Below are 19,474 nucleotides of genomic sequence, written 5' to 3'. Positions count from 1 at the left end.
GTATCCTGTACTTGGCCTTGCCCAGTAACACAAGTTTCAAAGATTCAAGAGACTGCTGTTCAAAAAAAGAAAACCACAAAATGATCTGACAGCTTCAGAAATGTCTTCCCGATTCCCAGATGTCAGAGCCTGGTTAGGTACTTTAAAGTTTCCGATTCCCATATACTCCAACTGTGGACATTTTAATTATAGAGACAAGTGCATTTTCTGCTAAACCCGGGACCATAATGATATCTTGCAGCCACGGCCTCAGCACACTACGTGTTTGTTGGGTAAGAGCAAACGTGTTATAATATTCCACATTCCAAAACAGCCATTTCAGACTTTTCCTGATTTTTTTTTTCTTAAGCAAATTTTGCTGTGGGATCACAGACGGTTCTTTGAAAATAGTATCGCTACTATCAGTAGCTTTTCCTCCCCAGCGTACTGTTGCTGATAAAATACTGTAAGCATCCTCACTTCAAGCACGTAGTAGTAAATGTCAAGAGCGCTTTTGCAAGGCAGAATGGCATTATCTTAAAAAAAATTAAAGCTGCACTTTAACTTTACGTCCCTGCTCATTAGTGCTTGGACTAACTAGTAGAGGATGGATTCCAGCTACTCTTTTTGGCCGCTTCGGCGAGTCACTGGCTATCTTAGCCTTCATTTGTGAAAACATGGATAAATATGTTTCATGGGACAACTGTCCAACACTTGTGAAAAATAAAATGTGCATCTTCCAAAGGAAAAAACAACCTTGTACCTCCTCTCTGCCACTGCTGGACAAGGCATTAATCCGTTCTCCATAGCGCTGAGCTTCTGTGACCATCGGACGATCTGCACAGAGATGAGGAGGCCAAACAAGTCTGTAAGGAGGCGGCGGTGTGCGAGCAAGATCACTGCCCTCTGCTGAATGGAAGAGGCTTGTGGGGTGCACAGGTTTTCTGCACAAACCAAAGGGCCCTGGTAGCAGGGAAATGGCATCTGTCGTGTTTCAAGGGCAACGTTTAGCAGGAGGAGATCAAGCATCGCTTAAGCCCACAGGCATTTTGGTGGTACTATAGGAGGACACTGTCAATAATCCTAAAAATACTGACACAAAATATGATGGAGCCTGCTTTGCCTTCTGTAAATTAACTAAAGGAGATGCACTATCTGCATGTTTGTCCATAAGCACTAGAAATATCTGACGACATCAAGGAAGCCTCTACTAAGCAAAAGGTACTTTACCCAAATCAAAATACACTTTGCCAAGTCACCATTTCAGACAATTAGATTTTTAGCTTGGCCCCACCTTGTATGGTTGCCTTAGAGTTAACTTGGAGATCCAAACTTATACTACATTTGCTGGTATTCAGATCTATCCACATTTTAGTTTCACCTCTATAGATTTTATCAGCAGAATTTAATTTTTCACAAATCTTGCTAACATTTAATGCTTTACTCTGTTACACGGGGAAAAGGAACATACTGGCAATTCTGAAACAGATCCTTTTAAACATCCTTTCCCCTCTCACCACTCCTCAACAGTAAAGGGTTTTCTCGATTCCTTCCACAGCTGTCTTGAGTTAGACTACATGAATAAGCTTATTGGATAACTACCTAATTGCACATTAGCACAGAAACAAAACGCTTAAACTGTCACTTTGCATTTTCAAGACAACTAACTTACTTTTAACGTAGTCCGCAGCAAGTCAGGACTACAGAGGTTCAAACCAATGTAGTCAAGAACATGGAAAAAAGAAGTTGCATGCTTTAATTCCACCATTTCCATTTTGCTTTTTCAAATCTGTTAAAACAACTTATGCCTGTTTAGTTTGATCAATGCTCACATGAAAATTTCCTGCACTTAATTACTGTTGATGGCTGACTGATAACAACACATGGAAATTCTGTATAAGGTTAAAGGTTTAAAGAAAAAGAATTAAAAATGGCTTGAAGGATAAACTTTGAGTAGGATAAATTTATTTTTCCTTACAGATACAATACGTACAGTGCTTCACAGGTAGCAAAGTCAGAGGTTTTTCCTTCCTTAGATGCCAAGCTATTTTATACAAAAGGAATATGCTGTCCCTGCTTCAGATTGGAAAATTGAATCAACCAAATCCTAAGCACCGTGAACATAATCCATAATGTCAGCCCTGGCATCGGCTAACGCTTCTTGTAGGAACCGAGTGTCAAAACTAGAGAGAAGAGCAAACGAACACACGTCCTTAGGAGAGTTTGGCCTCATCTCTCCCCTCTGCTCCTACATCTTTGCTCCGAAACCCAACAGCTCCATTTGTTGCAAACAAAGTTCCTGCCAGTGACTGTTTCATCACTTCGCCATGAACAGAAGTCAAACTCAAAGACTGCTGAGAATACCGTACAGGATTGCTCCAAACATGCTTTGTTTCTCTATCTTTGATTATTCCGTCCCTGTGTAGTCTCCAGCTTGGCTCACCAATTTCTGCAAGCACACCTGCTGAGGGCCCCCAGGTTTACACAGAAAAAGCAGTCCCTGCCCGAGGCATTTCACCTACCCGTGGCTGAAGCGTCTCTTGGCTTGTTTAACTGAACGGGGTCACAGATGTCTTGGACTGGAAAAGTCTCGGGGAAAGACGTAGGTGAGCCAACTTGGGGCGCTCTCCCCACCAGCAGTCCCACACAAAGGCTGAACACAGCAAGAGGGGGAGGTGGGTTTTTACCTTTCAGCCATTGCAATTTTTAATTGCATGTCCGTGCTCGGCTGTCACTTGCCATCCCGTGTAGGGAGAAGCTTCATCACTCGAGACAACTTCCAGCCATCTACTCACTTTGAGGGCTGCAGAACTGTCCTGATGACATTACAAACTTGGGCTAAGAACAGTTACGCCAGCCAGCTGAGTACTGATGACCTCCTCTGTGCCAATCCTTCTAGTATGCATGAAATTCTACAAAATGTAGATTTTCTCCCATGAAAAGGTATAATTAACACCAAGAAGACCTATAAGCACCGCACCTACGCTCACATACTTCTTTCGCCAAAGCAGCCTAAGGCACAGAGGCTCTGTTCCCCTGTAAACCGACCCGAGAGCAAACTCCGAGCTCTTGAAGAGATGAGCTGGTGCAATGATCTGTTCCACCACGGTGCTCAGGAAGAGACCAGCTTTAAACAGGAAACCTAAAACGAGAAAAAGTGCCTTGTTAACTCTTTAGGCCCTGAGGCTTTGGTAGTAAGACATATGGTCAGAATTACCAGCCGAAGCAAAGCAGAACAGCTCACTGTGGCTGCAATGCCCTAGGAAAACGTTACCTTGGTTTACAACATTAATTTTTTATAATATGAAGAACCAAAAACTTACTAGTAGAAAGCAGTACTTCCTTGCGGTGCTCAATTCTTTCAGAGATTTCTTATGAAAGAGAGGCCTGTCACGATAAATACAGATGCTTTTCAAATGGAAAGGTGAATTATTTCCAAAAGGTATTCCTGGATTCTAGGCAAAATACAGTTTCCAAAAGCATTAGGGCTAAACTTGAAGAAGAAAACCTCTTACCTACTTAAGTAATGCAAATGGGAAACTTAAAACATTGATTTTTCAAACAGATTCCATTGATTACTGTTAAAAATGAGAGTTGAATGTCTCTGAATTTAAAGATCAGCACTGTAGACCTTTAAAACAATCCAAAGTTACACAGCAGAAGTATTACACCTTTCCTTAAAAAGCGTAAATTCTCGGAAAGTCCTCAGAAGCAGCAACTTCATTAGAGGCTGGAGTCCAATCTCACTGAGGGCCAATTCTTTTGTTCTGCTGCTTTGCAAGAAAGGTCTGTATTTATTCACTCCTAGAGGTTGCTGCTCTGTTGGCTTCTGATGCAACCCCGTTAGCTTTCACTCAATGGGGGATTCAGATCCCGGTCCCTGCCCTCAGGCAAAACATATGTTCCACTCCAACCTGAACCCAACCAGGGTGCTCGCAAGGGAATAATTGTTTTATGTTTATTAATCACCAGCATGCAAATAGGTGCCAATAAAAACTCCGGGCAGATTCTCTGCCAGACTCACGTGATCCAATAGCACCACACCCCAGTTTTGTGTCTGAAATAACAACTCCCTCCAGTAAGGAGGCATTACTACTTTGATATGCAGTGACAAAAGTAGCACATCGGCTCAGCCGCTCTGCAATGATGACTTTGAAAAGAGAGACAAGAAACCTGCAAAAACATTCCCCATCGGTGGTAAAATAAATTAGAAATGCTGCATATTAAGCTGAACAAATACATTAATGCAACACGAAGGGGTGAGATTTCCATCACAGAACTGGAACACTCAGACGCCGCCTGTTAAATGTGACCTGTCAAGAGAAAATAATCAGGCTGGGGACTCCCTTTCTTAAAAGTCTGAGGTGGTTTTTAAAAGACAAAGTAAATTTTAGCAGAATGTTTCAGAGAGTTATATGCCATTGGCCTTAAATAAAAGCCATTGCAGCAATTACTACAACAAAACCAGCTGATAATTAAACTCATTCTGGAAAGAATTAAACTACAAAGCCTGATGGGACTTCAGTTAAGAATTAGATTTAAGGGCAGTCTTAAGAGGCAGGATGAGTTCAGGCACTGGAGCTGCAATTTTTTTCTGTGACATTAAGCGAGTTGCAGCCTCTAACCCACTTCTCACACGCTGAGTAAGATGGGAATACTTGGTCCTTAAGACTGGCAACATTTTGGGGAAGAGACTAACATTCTCAAACACGCTGAGGCAAGACCAAAAAAGCTCTGATAAACGAAGACGGTTAGGTCTGTCACTTACCTTTCCCAACCGAGAACTTTGGTGTTACGCCATGCCACCCAAGTAATACAGCCTGCACACCATCTCGTAGACATCCATCCTTCTATTTCCAAGGTTCTTTTCCCAAGCTTATTGAAACACAAAATAAGCACCCAAAGAGAGCATTTTAAATGGGTAACTCAGTGCAAATTCAAGCAGGGAAGCAGTCTCGATGAAAATTATTCTTGGAAGAATCACTTCTGAGCAGACGGCGAGTATCAGCCATGTGATAATTACCTGAGGCTGTTCTCTGGATGGAGTTTTTATATGGAGGCATCATCTAGAGCCTAGACAGACCAGCGATTATCCTCATGGAAACAAAGCTCTAGCTAGTTGACAGTAATTCAAAGATTTATGAAAAGTGCTGCAGTTTTATTTCTCATTGAACTGTTTTCATGTACTTCTAAATGTACAGACCATCAATTAAGAAAAATCACCCAACTGACACATCAGATTATATTTAAAATACTTATTGAAGTTATGAGCCTACTGTGCGAGCAGAATATTCTTTCCCAGTAACAGAACCATGGCCAGGTGAGTTAAAAATGACACTAGCATTTTAAAATCCATTCTACTTTAAAATCTGTTCTTTCACCTTTCACTTCGATTGGACTGAAACAAAGTATAACAAAAGCAAATTAAATCTTTGAAAACCTGATTATTATTGTTTTATAAAGCAAACAGTGGTAACATCTTTGGAAAAATAAAGTAGATGCTGTATGTTTAGCATGAAACACTTGCCTGGTGTTTGTTGAGCTTTAATTATGAGAGTGGATGACAGCACATTGTCATCTAGAAAATATAGTACCAGTTTTCCCCCCCCCACACACAAAAAAAAAACACTTATGGGGAGGGGGAAGAAAAAAATCTCAGAAGAGGAAAGAAAGATAAGTAACCTGAATGTGCACCCATTTACAGTAAATCAAGTTTCACCTTCACCGTGGAACAGTTTACTTAAATACTCTCAGGAAGGATCAGTGGAATAAAAAGATAAAACTGGCTATATAAATGTCAATCTTTATTCGATCTCCCAGTGCAGTACATGACTTGTGTGCTTCAAATGAATAGAAAAAACCCAAAAGTGAACCAAAAAGACGACTGCTGAAGAAAGATCTCCGGGGTTAGGACATCGCTTTCGGAAGGGCTATATTGTCCACGTCATGGATGCCATCTTTGTCAATGAACCGGGCATTGAAAGAAGTCAGGTTTAGGATGAAGCGTTTCTGAAGCTGTTCAACGAAAGACAAAGACAAAAGAGATTCATTCAAAGCTTAAATAAAAGCAGAGAGCATAATTTAAGGGATATGCTATTGCACATCAAAATTTCCATCCTGGTTCTAGTGACCTGAAATATTAGGAACTAGAATGTGTTTTTCACTGCTCAGGAATCAATCGGTGTTTGTTCTCTGTTATGAGACTATCCATGTTAGATAAGCCTAGCCTAGAGAAGCAAAACACCCAAGCCTGTTAACAAGGAAGACATTTAAGCAGGAAGACTAGAGTGGGCTACAACTTAGGGCACAAAGTGTGTGGATCAAAAAGATACTTCAAACAGAACCTCTTTAGAGTACTTCTTCCTGATGTTTCCCCAGATATTTCTTCCCAGTTACATTCAATTCAATCTCTTAAAGACAAGGATAAAGAATATTTTCCTACAATAAAAGTCTTGGAGTCTGAAAGGTTGTATTTACGCTAAAATTGATCATGAACTTTAAGGTCAAATCTTTACCTCATTTAGGTATCACTTCACAAGCTGGAAGAGAAGTACACTTAGAAGTATATACCAGTTAAGTGTAATACAAGTAACAGACAGATGCTTGTATTATGTTCAGAAGAAACATAAAAGGAAAAAGTCAAAGACCGTCTGTATCAATATTATGCTAAGCATGGAAGAAACAGAAGTAAAGAAAAGCAATTAAGCTTCAAGTTTACGTTCTGGAGGACATGAACCATGCTCAGACAATGCAAGTGCCTACAAATCCTTTTCGTCAGTAGCTACTCCACATCTGGTCAACGTGCATTTATTACCCCTTCTGGCAACGGCAGCAAAAAAATGCCACAAGAGGAACAGGAAAATATCAGCAAATGAATGCAAACAAACATTCCTTTCTCAAGATCATAAGGGCCTAAGTTTGGCAACTCACCTCCTCTAGACATTTTTTTAGGAGCTCCACAGCTTCCTCACGTGTGATACCTAAAAGAGAAAACATCCACAGATTGATTTAATTAGAGGCCATCTCTCTCAACAGAAACTTTATTAAATTTAAACAACTTTTCAGCTGAGCACCAAAACCTCTCCTTCCCAGCTCACAGAAAACACTTTCCAGATGTACCGAGGACGCCCCGCACTGAAGCGCTCACGCTGCAACAAGCCATTGAGAATCGATTTGTTACACTGAATGGGAAGCATGACGGAATTTTGCCTCCCATGGCCAGGGACTGGGCTTTGGAGAAGTCCAGCCGTCTCCCTCTCCTCGAGTTTATTACAGTTTTAAATCAGCTCCATCTGTCCACAGCCGGCTGCAAGTCAGTGACAGTAGGCGGAGATTGGTTTTAGTGCTACGTTCCCTGCTGGGTATTAGTTTTAATAATGGGAAAGGCACGTGTGTGATGCCCCTGCTATTCTCACACATTAGGATAAAATCCAGCACTCTATAGGGATGACAAGCCATGACAATGTATTGTAGCTCACTATTTTTCTCTTTTCACAAGGAATGGTGAAAATGGAGCAGTATAATTTTGAAGGGACATGACTAGAAAACAACTAAGCTCTGGGGATCTCACAAAACTTGTTTCTAGAGTTTGTTCCAGACCTGCATCCACTGTTCAGGCAGAAGTCCCATCAGAATAAAATTATCAGTTTATAGCTATGTTTCTTGCAGGAGATAGATGAAAGGATTACTAAGCGAATATCTCTGCTGTGAGATTAAACTCAGCTTTGCACACAGGAGTAAGTAGTTTTGTAGCTAAAGCCAAAGATGTCAGATTAACCATACTGCAAGCTTTGTACATTTACTCATCTGTAAAGCGGGGATGGGGCCATGTTTATTCCTTGGCAGTGTAAGAACTGGATTATGATTCTAAAATTACAACTTTAGTCAGGTACAGACGTGTACAAGAATTATAATCAAGAGCTACCACGTGCCTAAAACTGTAAACCAAACCAACCGATCTTCATCACCACCACTTGAGAGTACTGAATATAATCTCGCCAGGAAAATCTTTTCACTTTTTTTTTTTTAATATATCACACACAAAGCCAATCCAAGATATGGAGCAATACGATCCGGACTGCCCTCTGAAGATCGATACTCTGGGAAAATGTACATGGCATAGCCAGCAGACAAACAAGTAGAAGATAAAGTTATCAAAACGTTATTTATTAAAAACAGACTACTAGCAGCTAATAGTCCAGGAAAGTCTAGTCATGTTTTAGAATAAACTGAAACTTCCTTCACTTACAGTCTGTTACGCTTCAAACAGGAAAGCGCTTTAAGGAGTTGACTAGTTTCACATTACCATTTCAGCTAAAACAGAAGGCAATCTTTAAAGCTACATTTATGCTGACAAAAAGTCAAATTCAAATCCATAGCATCACAGCAATTGCGCTGGACCATCTGACTCAGCAAATGTCAATCTCTCGGTTTAAGCCTTTAATTTATTAATCGGTAACAGGAGAATTTTCTTCTCCGTGACTCCACTTACTTGGCTTGTAATAGCGGTCAAGGATGCTGAGGGTAAGGAATGCACCATATCCATGTGCTGCAAAAGGAGCTTTAGCCAGAGCCGCGAGGTAATCCATGTAATAAAGGGCCGGACCTTCGTGGTCATCATAGCCAGCCAGGAGAAGGTTGACATGGTAAGGGGTCTACAAACAGAAACGATGTTGTCATTAAAGCAGCCACACCCAAATCTTTGAGTCTTAATTCCCCATGCCACGTACAGAATAGCAACACAGTTGGGTTCACAATTCTTTGCCATAAAATGCTATTAGCAACTACGTCCATACTGTCTGCAGGAGATTAGGGATCTCAATCTAAAAACGATTAGGTCTTTTGGTAATATGGAATGCAGAAGCAAATAAAACCCTAAAACTCAGATTCTCCTGAAAACTAGTGGTTTGTTTCGTGTGTTTTTTTGTTTGGTTGGTTGGTTTGGTTTTTTTTTGAAGCTTTCATGGCGCATTCAAACTTAAGAAAATTTTATTATGTTTTCACACCAGATTCTTTCATCTCAACATAAAACTTGCGGATTTTTACTGCCAACATGTGAGCACAATGTGAACATTTTGCAGTTTCTAAGAACTTCTTTGTTAATTTAGCATGCTCTTTTCTCAGTCACACTACTGCTAACCATAGACCATTTTAGCACATGTGAAAGCCTACATACAGTGCAAACAGCTATATAGAGTGTTACGCTGTCTTGTTAATTGATAGTTAGATTTTTATTGCACATACCAAGTTTAATCTTTAATATTAGGCTAACTTGACCAAGCGAATGAAGATCTAAGGAATTGGTTTATTTCTAATCAAAACTGACTACTAAGATCCTGCAACATCATGTTAACAGTAGCTTTTTTGTTTGGTTGGAAAGAGTTTTCTTCAACTAGAAATCTAGTCTGCTTTAGCTGCTGTCTTCTCCGATTCTTCTTTATAACTTCAGCAAGAGCCTATCATATAAGATTGAGAAATATCTACATCTTATCCAAAAAGACCACGCAACTGTATTAACGTAAGCATGCCTTTTTATTGTGCTGTACTTGCAAGTTTAGCAATTCCTGAGCCATTTCCTTCATGTTTTAGGTTTAGTGTGTTCCACTATAATGAATAAAGCAGATGTCCCTATACATCTTCTTCCAAGATGTGTACTTTGTAAGACCATGAAACATGCATGCACTGTATTATTTTTAAATGTAGGCTCAGAAGAATATTTTGGAATTTATTTAAAACTGCTTTTATATACTTCCAGTATTTTCACATTTATATAATGTTTCTTATTAATCATACTAACAGGATGTCTCTTAAATGCTGGCAAGTCTAGATCAACAAAGCAACAAAACGAGAAAAAAAAATGATGATGCAACTAACAACAGATTAGAGCAAGCAAACACAATTTCACCCTAAAGCCAAAACATTAACTTTATCACGGGAAGAAGTTCATTTTGATAATAAGCACAGTGAATTTGCACTCAAAAAATATTACAGGATACTATATTTTGACTTTCACCAGATAGCAAGAAAGAATAAAGCAGGTTACAGTTATGCATCAAACATCACCATAAACTGTGTGATTTAATCTTCAAAGCATTCAAGAATATTTGGAACCAAGTTACCACGCAGCTGTATTTGTTTAATTAGGCTGTATTTCATCATTTATTTATTCTGAAACATCACACAAGTTGGTATTTAAGAGCCATGACACAAGATCACTCAAATTATTGTGTGACTTTGAATTACCAACATTGGCATATGTGAGATGCTCAACCATAAATAAATGGTATTATACAGACTTAAACAAATATGTAAGCTGTTTTTCAGTTGTAAGTTCTCCCGCTAATGGTCTATGAGACAACTTCTTAAAACTCAAATGTAAATAAAGTGTCCCCCATGCCTTCCTATTACTCAAGAAAGGTAGGATTTAAACATTAGAATATATACATAATCTATTTACTACTTCCACGATTACAAATGGAATTTGCAGACAGCACCTCTCAGTGCTGTCTTAGCGGGACTAACACCTCTGCGCTGGGACTGGTATTCCTTGTACATCTCAATCCTTTCGCCCATTCCAAAGGCAGCCTTGGCTTTTGTAATCAAATCCATGCCAACAGTTCTAAACTCTTTACAAGACTGGTGTGAATAAAGGGCTACCAAATGAGTGAATGACTAACACTCCAGGACAGATTAAATTTTTATTTTTTTCCAAACCTACCGTTCCTATTAGAGGCAATATTCCTCATCCCAAGCAGCTTTGCACTTTATGCTGTTTGATTTAAAATAACTACAGCAATTAAGAGATGTGTGAATTTCTTCAGACTTTACAGCCGAAGAGAACAGTTGTGATAAATACACTAAAACAACAAGATCAGCAGTGGGAGGCTGGGCGGTGACAAGCAGCGGTGTGACATCTGGCGGAAGCCAAAGTCACAGCAAGGGGGGAAAGGTGGGCGCGAGGAAGCATCCTGCCAAGCGTGGACAAGGAGAGAGGAACTGACAGTCTTCCTTTGGACTCAGGCCAGACCCTGTCACCTATAATTAAACATAGCATCGCAACAAGAAACTGAACTTCATCGGGTTTGGAGGGGCAGGGGGTTATTTTTCCTATTCCCCACCACCACGCAACCTCGGTAGTGTGTTAAATGTACTAACCCCGGCACTTGATTCAGCAGGTGAATCAAGTGAGATGCTGGAGTAGGCAACAGTGGAAGAGGAACTACAGCACCACTCACCTATGCAAAAGCCAGTTGGCTCCAAAGCGATTTCTAGGTTTGCCTCCCTTGCAACATATAAACAGAAATCAACAAAGATTCTTTGCAGCCCCTACTCTGGAGCATAACCCCCATGTTTTAGAGAGAAATGTCATGAAAGCCACGTTGACTATTCAGTAAAAGAAAAGAGTACAGTAATGTAATGGCCTGAAGTTACAAGCCCAGAGTCATTACACCTGATACTTTCCACCAAAAGCACAACTTCAAGGCACTGCTTACAAGACAGCCGTCCAAGACAGGAGCAACTTGGTCTACATGAGCCACAAGGTTCATAAACGAAATAAAACTAGATAAAATAGGGAGAAACCCAGATGGTGATTAACAATGCAGAACAAGCTCTATTTTGGGCTGGGCCATGACAACAGCATAATGCCTCAAAAAGTACTGTTTCAGTGTTAGCCTCTCCCCTTCACATACCTTCTAGCCCTCTGTTAACAGAAACAGCTTCCCATGGTGAATGGCAATACAGCAACGAACTATCTTTTCCTCCACCAAATTTTTTACTTCTAAACTATTTCCCTGCTCCTAACAGGAGGCAGTGGCATCTTTTACCTTTTCATTTTTTATCATCCACATAATTAAATTAGTAGACTCCAGGAATCCTATATGGATTGCAAATAGATACAGAGAGCTAGTGTTAATCCTTCTGGTATCCCACAAATTATGATGAAAATGTAACAAAATTCACGAGGAAAATAATTCTGATGGCAAGGTTTGTATCACCAAATTCTAAATCCCACAAACACATCATTAAGTGCTACGTTTAAAGAAAAAGAGTTCTCCCTACAGTATAGAGATCACTGTAGTGTGACAGTAGTGTCAGAGTGCACCGCTTGCTCCGGGGCATTGCCATCTGCAACAGCACAACATTTTGTCTCCGGTAAATAAACACATCTGCCTTTGCCAGTGTGTTCCCCACTGTGCTGCCCATCTGGAGCAGGTGAGCTGGAAGACAGGCATGGGCTCAGGAAGAAGGGGAGACACAGGGAGGATCAGGCCTCAAGGGACGTGGCACAGAGGAAGATGACAGTGCCACATCAATGCCACATCCCGCTGGCCAAGTTTACCAAAAAGCCTGTTAAATTACTCCTGGTAGAGGTACTTTAAATCGTATGTAAGAAATAGCTGCCTCTGTGGGCAGGACATTCAGCGTCAGCCTCACCCACACCATCTGTGCAGGTCAGATGCCCTTGAGACGAGCCACCAGCACCAGGCACCCGACAGCCGTGTGGGCCAGGCACCAAGCAGCATTGCTCCTCCACACCCACCTCAAAAACTGCAGAGTTCCACGAAACACACACAGACCTTCCAAATCACACCCGAACAAACGCTAAAGCAAGCAGCATCACTGCCAACCATCATCTACCAACCATGCTTAATCCATGGAGTTGAAGTCATTTAAACCAGGAGAGTAGCGTTCATGGATGAGACCGAGGCAGGACCCTGCACTCAGTTCTACTGACTTGCTCTAACTTTAGTAACTCGAAAACTTGCTACCTTCAGCTGTCATCCATGTCAGAAATGAGAATGATCTCAAGTGGTTCCTGTGGATAAGTTCTTGAAGAAGGGTCTGGGCCTCACTCCACACATGCATAATTCTCAACAACACAGCTCTGATGTTAATACTGGCCTTTATTTGCTACTGCAAAACACCATTTCAGGCCTGTGCAGCATACTGTCAGAAGAGAAACAGAATTTATGCCATGCCCCATCCCTGACGGAGTCATTCAACTTCATTCTCAACATCCTATTTCTTCTTGTTACCTTTCATACAGCATGTTGAGAAGAATGATAATGAAATGCTTCCTAACCTTGGATCTTTAAAATTCTGTTTGTCCCTTCATGACATCTTCTCATACTTTGAAAAAATTACCATGAGAAAAATCGGTAATTACAGTTTAGTAACTTGAAAATACAGCTCCAACTTGGATTTGATATTTACTGAAAGCCTCGTGTTGCTGTTTACAAAAGCGACTTGTTTTGCTAAGTACATCAAACAGCTTTGCTCTATTAAATCATTTTCCAAGAAGATTAAACGGATTCAGTGCATTTGCATGAAAACTGACAACCTTATCTCGATGTTAAAGAAGCTTATTTCACTTAGCTGTCTGCAGTGTTTGTGACAAAATGCTTATTCGGCCCAAGGCTGAAATTTTAAGACTACAGTTGTATCAGTTATTGATAAGTGGTGTGATAAGTTTTTTAAATAAGCGAGTGAAGTTATATTTTAATAAAACATCCTTTCAGCAAAGTGAATTCATCACTAAAGACAGAAGCTGCCACCTTTTTCATCAGACTCCATTACTTGAAAATGGAAATTTTCCCCTGTAAGCCTTTGCCAAAATCTTTCAGCTATTACTCACTCGACTCCGAAGATAGTCAGCTAGGTTTCGTCGTGTAAAGTTTGCAGCTGCAGTAGGAGACAATTCATAACCTAGAGAAGAAATGTGTGTATTTGATAACAGTACAAATCCATATTCATGTTTCACTTCCTGACTTTCCATTCCCATTTTGAAATAACAAGATGTTCTTTAATGACAGAGTGGTATTTGTCTAATTTATTCTGAAAGCTACAAGCATAAAAAGGGCCCTCAAAATCTAGGAAGCTCGTATCAGTATAGACCATTAAAATACATAGCTTCAAAAAATTAAAATACTATGGGCATGTAGCCTAAATTTTTCAGTCCAGAGTATCAGGAAAACTGATAACAGTTGTCATGCAATGGACATAGTAAGAGACATAGTTTACTAACAAAGCTATTATTGTGTCATCTATATCACAAATAGGTCAGCTGGGCTTTGGATAAACCTCTTGGTGTATACTATATAGTCCAGTCTCCATTTCTTCATCCTGCCTTCACTACCACCTTTGCTTGACGCTAAAAATGCAGAAATCCTTAAAGCTAGAGAAGCTTTGAGAACAGCACTTCCCACCAACATTCAACTGTAAACCATACTTATCATTTACTCAGCTTCCAAACCCTCAGTGAGTAACTGTTCTCCTTCACTCACCATTTCTCATTTTGTAGAGCTGAACATTTTTCTGGATGTATTCTGCAAACTGTACAGTGTCTCCAGCCTCCCCAACACACAGGAGTAAGATCTTTTCACTCATCTTAAACATTTTGTCATGGTCTAGGCAAAGAAAAATAACATTAAGAGCCATGGTCATGAGAAAGAATTAATTATTTTGCCAATATCATAACACATCATGGTTTCTTTCAAAAGCAAGAAAGTAAAAGACTTGGATAACTACATTACGTCCTGCAACACCACCAAAAACATCATCCTGAGCGAACCGTAACATTCAGCATCTCACACTTGGTGGCACAGTACACAGCACTTGTTAAACACATCACCAAGAGAAACAAAGCTGAAATGCACAAAGTGTTTCCTTCAGGAAGGAAGGCATTTCAGAAATACATGGTCTTTCTTATATAGAAATGAAGACTAAAACTTCACACAGAATATTGTGTTCAAAGTTTCACATATACGTGGTGCTTCCTGGGTTCAGGAATAAGAATTTTGCTCAGTGACCATTCTACTTTACCTAAATATACAAAGCAAACCCTTTAGTATAAAGCTGAAATATCAACACATCGAGCAAAAGCAACCTTAGGAAATCCAGAACCAAATTCCATGTCAAATGATGCCCTCTTCCTGATATCCAGGACTGTCTCAAAAACTAGCAATTTAGGCAAGCGAGACTTTTTCAGAAATAAGTTTTTGCTTGTCATTATTTTTTTTGCGGGGGGGGGGGGGGGGGGGGGGGAGAACATTAAAGTACTGATTATATAGCAGCCCACTGATATACATGGAAATTAAGGAATAGTAAGCTACACTTTTACTCGTAATTGCAGTTTTAAAAACTTGTCTGTGTGTATTTGAGGGAATCAGATATCCGACACAGAAAAATTCAAGTAGCTGCTGTTGGTGTAAAAGGAAGACCACTTCTCTATACCGAAGGTAGGTCTATGGAACAACACTAAACCTCCACCTCTGAACTTCGCTTTCAGTTTAGTATGTGCTGCTGAATAATCCCTGCTGCAGGACAAGTATGAAGTGCCACAATCCTCTAACACGACTTCAAGAGTTATTAAAGCACCGAGCAGCTGCATAGAAGCTGCATGTCTTGAGAGTTCAGGAAAGGCCACAGACACCGATCAGCCCTTGCAATCTATTTACAAATTAGAGCAAGTATTAGTAAATAACAATATTCTAAACAAATATCTGAAATTTGTGGGTTTTTTTTCCCCCCAAAAGGCAAATAAATCCTATGTTCTAAGTACATTTTCCTTAAAGTTTACAAATAAACCTACTTGGAACCAACATTAACTTACAAAACATTGTTTGCAGTGATTATATTTCTATTTTGTATGTGCCACCACCTTTCATAGCCACCTTTCTAACACTACTCCCACTGACTCTTACAGACCTGAAGTGAAATATTTTAGGTAAAAGCACTGCTAGCTATAACATTCATGATTTTATGGGATGTTTATCAATATTACAATCTACAACTCTTAAAAAAAAAAAGCTTCTAAGCAGCAGTATTTAGATTAGAAAGATCACTACACCGAGTAAAGAAGCTTCTAGTCTACACTTTGTAAACAAGCTTCAATCTAGGTTATTGCAGCAGTAGCCAGAAAAATTCATTTTAGAGAATTTCAAAGGCCTGAGAGTCCCCCAGAAGTATTATCACATAAAGAAACCAAAAACATACTACAGTTTGGCTCATATGGTATGAATTTCATTTATGCTTTTACTTCCAATATTTCCTTTTTTGCATTAATTACATTTTGCCAGTGAATTAGACACAACCAAGCATTTAATCTCACCCGTCGTTATCCCTGTGCGGTTTTTCCCACACATCCGTATTGCGGTACAGAGCAAGGTTTGGGTTAACAAGCCAACGCTCACCCGAAGCGGTAAGTTAACGTGACCGCCCAACACAGTGCAGTCATGTTGGCTCAGGCTTGGAAACTTCACTCTGAGCAAGCGGCCCTTTGAGACCTAGGCTCACTCTGAGTGACAGAGACCGGCCAGCAGCCCCTACAATGAATAAAACCTAAACTGAAACGTCCAGCAGCCTTTATCTCCACCCATACCTGCCTATTTTAGCAGCCTTTTCGCAGCCGCAGGCAGAGCCAGACACTCAGAGCACCCTAACCACACACAGGGAGCGCGTCCCCAGCCGCCTGCTCACGACTGGAGCCCCAGGGCACCCTGCCCGCCCAGGGCCGGTCCGGCTCGGCCGGGGCTCCCCGCCGGGCCTGCCCCGGGGAGGGCAGAACTAACGGGCCTCCCGGAGCAGCGGCGGGGCTGCTCAGGCCGCGCGGGCCTCGCCTCTCACCGTGCTTCATCTGGACGATGCTGGAAGCCGCCACCGTGTCGGCGGCCACCAGGACGTAGTCGGGGCCCTGGATGCCGATGAGGTACTCCATGGCGGGCCGCGCTGCGCCGTCCCCGCAGGCCGCGTCGTGACACAGCGAAGCGCCGCCGCCTCCCACCCGGTCGCACGCAGGCGCCGGCGCGCAGTGATGACGCCACCGCCGGCGCTCGCGAGAGCCGCCCGCCCGGGGGAGGGGTCACGTGGCGCGGCTGCCCGGGCCGCGCCGAGGCGATGGCGGCGGCCGCCGTTCCCGCCCTTTTATCCCCCGTTGTATCCCCGTCTGTCAGCGTCCCGCCGGCTCCGCACCCAGCCCTGTCCCCCGGGCCGCAGGGGATCCATCCGTCGGGAACGGAGCTGGGGGGGGGGGTGCTGAGCGGCCGGCGTGCTCCCTAGGCCGGCCCGCTGGCCCACTCTGTGGGGACAGGGCTGCTCATACGCTCTGGGGACGATGGGGGTTTCAGGCAAACCTGGGTTTTCTGTCAGGCAGATGTCCTGGATTTTGGTTTCGGACAACAGTCCTGTGAGTCTGGGGCTTTGGTGCCATTCCCAGCCAAAACACACTGTGTTTGCTATTAAAGAGCACAATTCCAGGGCAGAGTCTCAATGCAGAAAGTGGAGTAATCGCATGTCCCGCTTCTACCCCACACTGCGTGGAATAAAACCAAACTGGCTTGGCGGTCTCAGCTGGAGCGGATGGCTGGCTGCTTACTGACAGCGTTGGGCCAAGAGGAAAGAAAACCACTAAACCCTCCTTGTGTGGCAGCTGTTCTTGGGCACAAATTCTTTTGGAAAGATGGCTGGCGCTCCTGCAGCCTCTGATGTATGTAGTCAAAGGGAACTGAGCTGTGAAGAGACAGTGAAATCCTTCCAGGAGCGATGGAGTGATTTATTTGCTGCCCATCTTTCTGTGTCAGGAATAGCCAGCAGCGCCAGCTGCGCGCAGAGCCGAGCCCCGAGCCGCTGCGTGGGGCTCCCTGCGGCTCCTGCCGCGGTGACAGCCTGCCGCTCCGCCGCCGGTAGCTACGAGTCCATGCTCAGCCTGTCCGGTCCAGAGTCCCTCCCGCCACCCCAAACACCATCCCAAGCAGAATCCTGCACGATCAAAGGGACGAGCCCTAGCTTGACTCACCTATTGAGCCAATAAAGGATTTTTTTTGTCCATGCCAGCCACCAAGGGAAAACTGAGCCGCAGATATGCCTGCAGATTTCCCTGTCAGTTGATGGCTTCAGAGCTCCTCCATGAGCTCAGGTAGAGAGCTTGGGTGGCATCTCTCCGTTTCATCGCCTGGCTGGACATGGGTTCTGACAGCCACTGCTCAGCAAATGCCGTTCTTTGCTTTTCCCTTATTCTGCCCCCCACTCTCAATCTACTTAAATTTCTCAGAGCAAAAAATGTCTTGTCTTGGGTGGCTGTGCAGCACCCAGAAGCTTCCAGGTGTGGCTGTAATGTAGATAATTAATAACAAGAGAAACAAAACAAATACTCTAATTGCCTGGACATTGTCTAACTGCAGGCGCCATCCGGACGAGCAGAGTAACTCCAACTGGCACTTGGTTTATTGATTAGTCTCTGCCCCTGCCTGAGCCCCATCTAATACATTCACTAAGTGCAGCTCCACAAAGCCCCAGCCCCACGCTAATGAAAGGGGCCACCGAAGCATTAAACTCCCACGGCAGTGGCTGTAAAGGAGGCAGCCCCGGGGAAATAAAACTCTGGATGTTACAGCACATGGCAAACGCCCAACTGCACCTATACCCAGAAAGTCACTGTGTAATTATGAGAACTGGGCATAACCTTTGTGTGGTTTAAAAAATACTAAACATGCCAAAAAGCAACAGCAAATTGTCTTCAGGAAACAGTATAAATGAGTGTAAGCAGCAAATTCACCATTTTGACTGTTTTCCAATTGCCTGTAGCTAGACTTGTTAAATTGAGTGCTGCGTGCATAAATCAAAACAGGATGTTTTCTTTTACCTAACAGTGGCCAAGCTCTGTGCCAGTGCTTAAGTATTTTCTGTGTGGATCCAACCTGAAGTTATAAACACATTTTTCCCTATAGATCTCCATACGTATTGCACACGTACATGCAGCCAGCCAGACTAACTTAGCAGTTATTTTTTGAGACCTTTTTAAGAGAAGGTTAACGAAAAATCAACAACTACCATCCTCGTTGATTTTTATTGGGCCCTAGGGTACAATTAAATGTTAAGGTTGTTATTGAATTTTCTTGACAGATTGAATTTCCCCGTTTAGGAAGCACGCGTGCATCCAGTACACACCTACCTCTCTTCCCGGGCTGAAGGCGCTTCTGACATTAGTACATCGGTGTCAGAAGGACAGCAGGACATCTCTGCCTAGCAGAAATTGGGGAATATTTTCCACCATTAAAGGGAAATTGTCCAGGCTGCAGTATGTCTTAAAATTGAACGTGCCTTTGCCTATTTTATTTTCAAGACAAATATTGCAGTTGTGTGTCTTTATACGTGCGTGTGCTACACCACCTCGGTGGGGGTTATTCCATGACCAAAAGCTGGGAGTAGCACAGGGACACTAAGCAGCCTACGTAAAACTCTTCTATGTACTGAGACACCTGATATACAATATACAGTTTCTGATGCTGAGATCCTGTACCCAATATACGGAGATATCCAAAGACTCTGTGGTCCTCGGAGTATCTTTTCTCAGCAGGTCCAGATGAGTTATGGAGCTGAAGCATCCCAGCACAAAGCAGGAATGGGAGCACAGAGAGCGAGAGGCTGTGACAGAGAGGGGAGCTCGCCCTCCCATCCTCCCAGCACAGCTTCTAGCAAGTAAAGTATGCTTTAGCTG

At 42.4% G+C, this 19,474-nt stretch overlaps 1 protein-coding gene across 3 annotated transcripts; it reads right to left on the bottom strand.

Annotated features, from left to right (window-relative positions):
* Positions 1-1,969: 1,969 nt before the first annotated feature.
* On the bottom strand, positions 1,970-16,782 carry PSMB2 (proteasome 20S subunit beta 2). Of its 3 annotated transcripts, none has more exons than XR_014230143.1 (7): positions 16,606-16,782; positions 14,265-14,387; positions 13,616-13,686; positions 8,471-8,633; positions 6,910-6,959; positions 3,303-5,994; positions 1,970-3,121 (listed from the first exon to the last, which is right to left on the bottom strand). XR_014230143.1 is itself a non-coding variant. In XM_082329834.1 (6 exons), exons 1-6 carry the CDS (start codon positions 16,694-16,696, stop codon positions 5,887-5,889), a joined length of 606 nt encoding a protein of 201 aa, XP_082185960.1. In that variant the 5' UTR covers positions 16,697-16,782; the 3' UTR covers positions 1,970-5,886. The 3 variants fall into 3 exon arrangements, 1 of the variants encoding a protein (XP_082185960.1); XR_014230144.1 differs by having other exon boundaries at positions 4,748-5,994; XM_082329834.1 differs by having other exon boundaries at positions 1,970-5,994.
* Positions 16,783-19,474: the final 2,692 nt, after the last annotated feature.

The sequence above is a fragment of the Platalea leucorodia genome (assembly GCF_965183815.1).
Source record: "Platalea leucorodia genome assembly, chromosome: 18".
NCBI classification, from domain to species: Eukaryota; Metazoa; Chordata; class Aves; order Pelecaniformes; family Threskiornithidae; genus Platalea; species Platalea leucorodia.
This window is presented reverse-complemented; position numbering and strand designations above follow the sequence as displayed.

Coding starts and splice junctions, on each gene's coding strand:
- PSMB2 (XM_082329834.1), bottom strand. CDS start 16,696: ATGGAGTACCTCATCGGCATCCAGGGCCCCGACTACGTCCTGGTGGCC. Junction 8,634..13,615: donor CTGACTATCTTCGGAGTCGA/GTGAGTAATAGC, acceptor TTCTGTTTGTAG/ACCCCTTACCATGTCAACCT. Junction 5,995..6,909: donor TAAAAAAATGTCTAGAGGAG/GTGAGTTGCCAA, acceptor TTCGTTGAACAG/CTTCAGAAACGCTTCATCCT.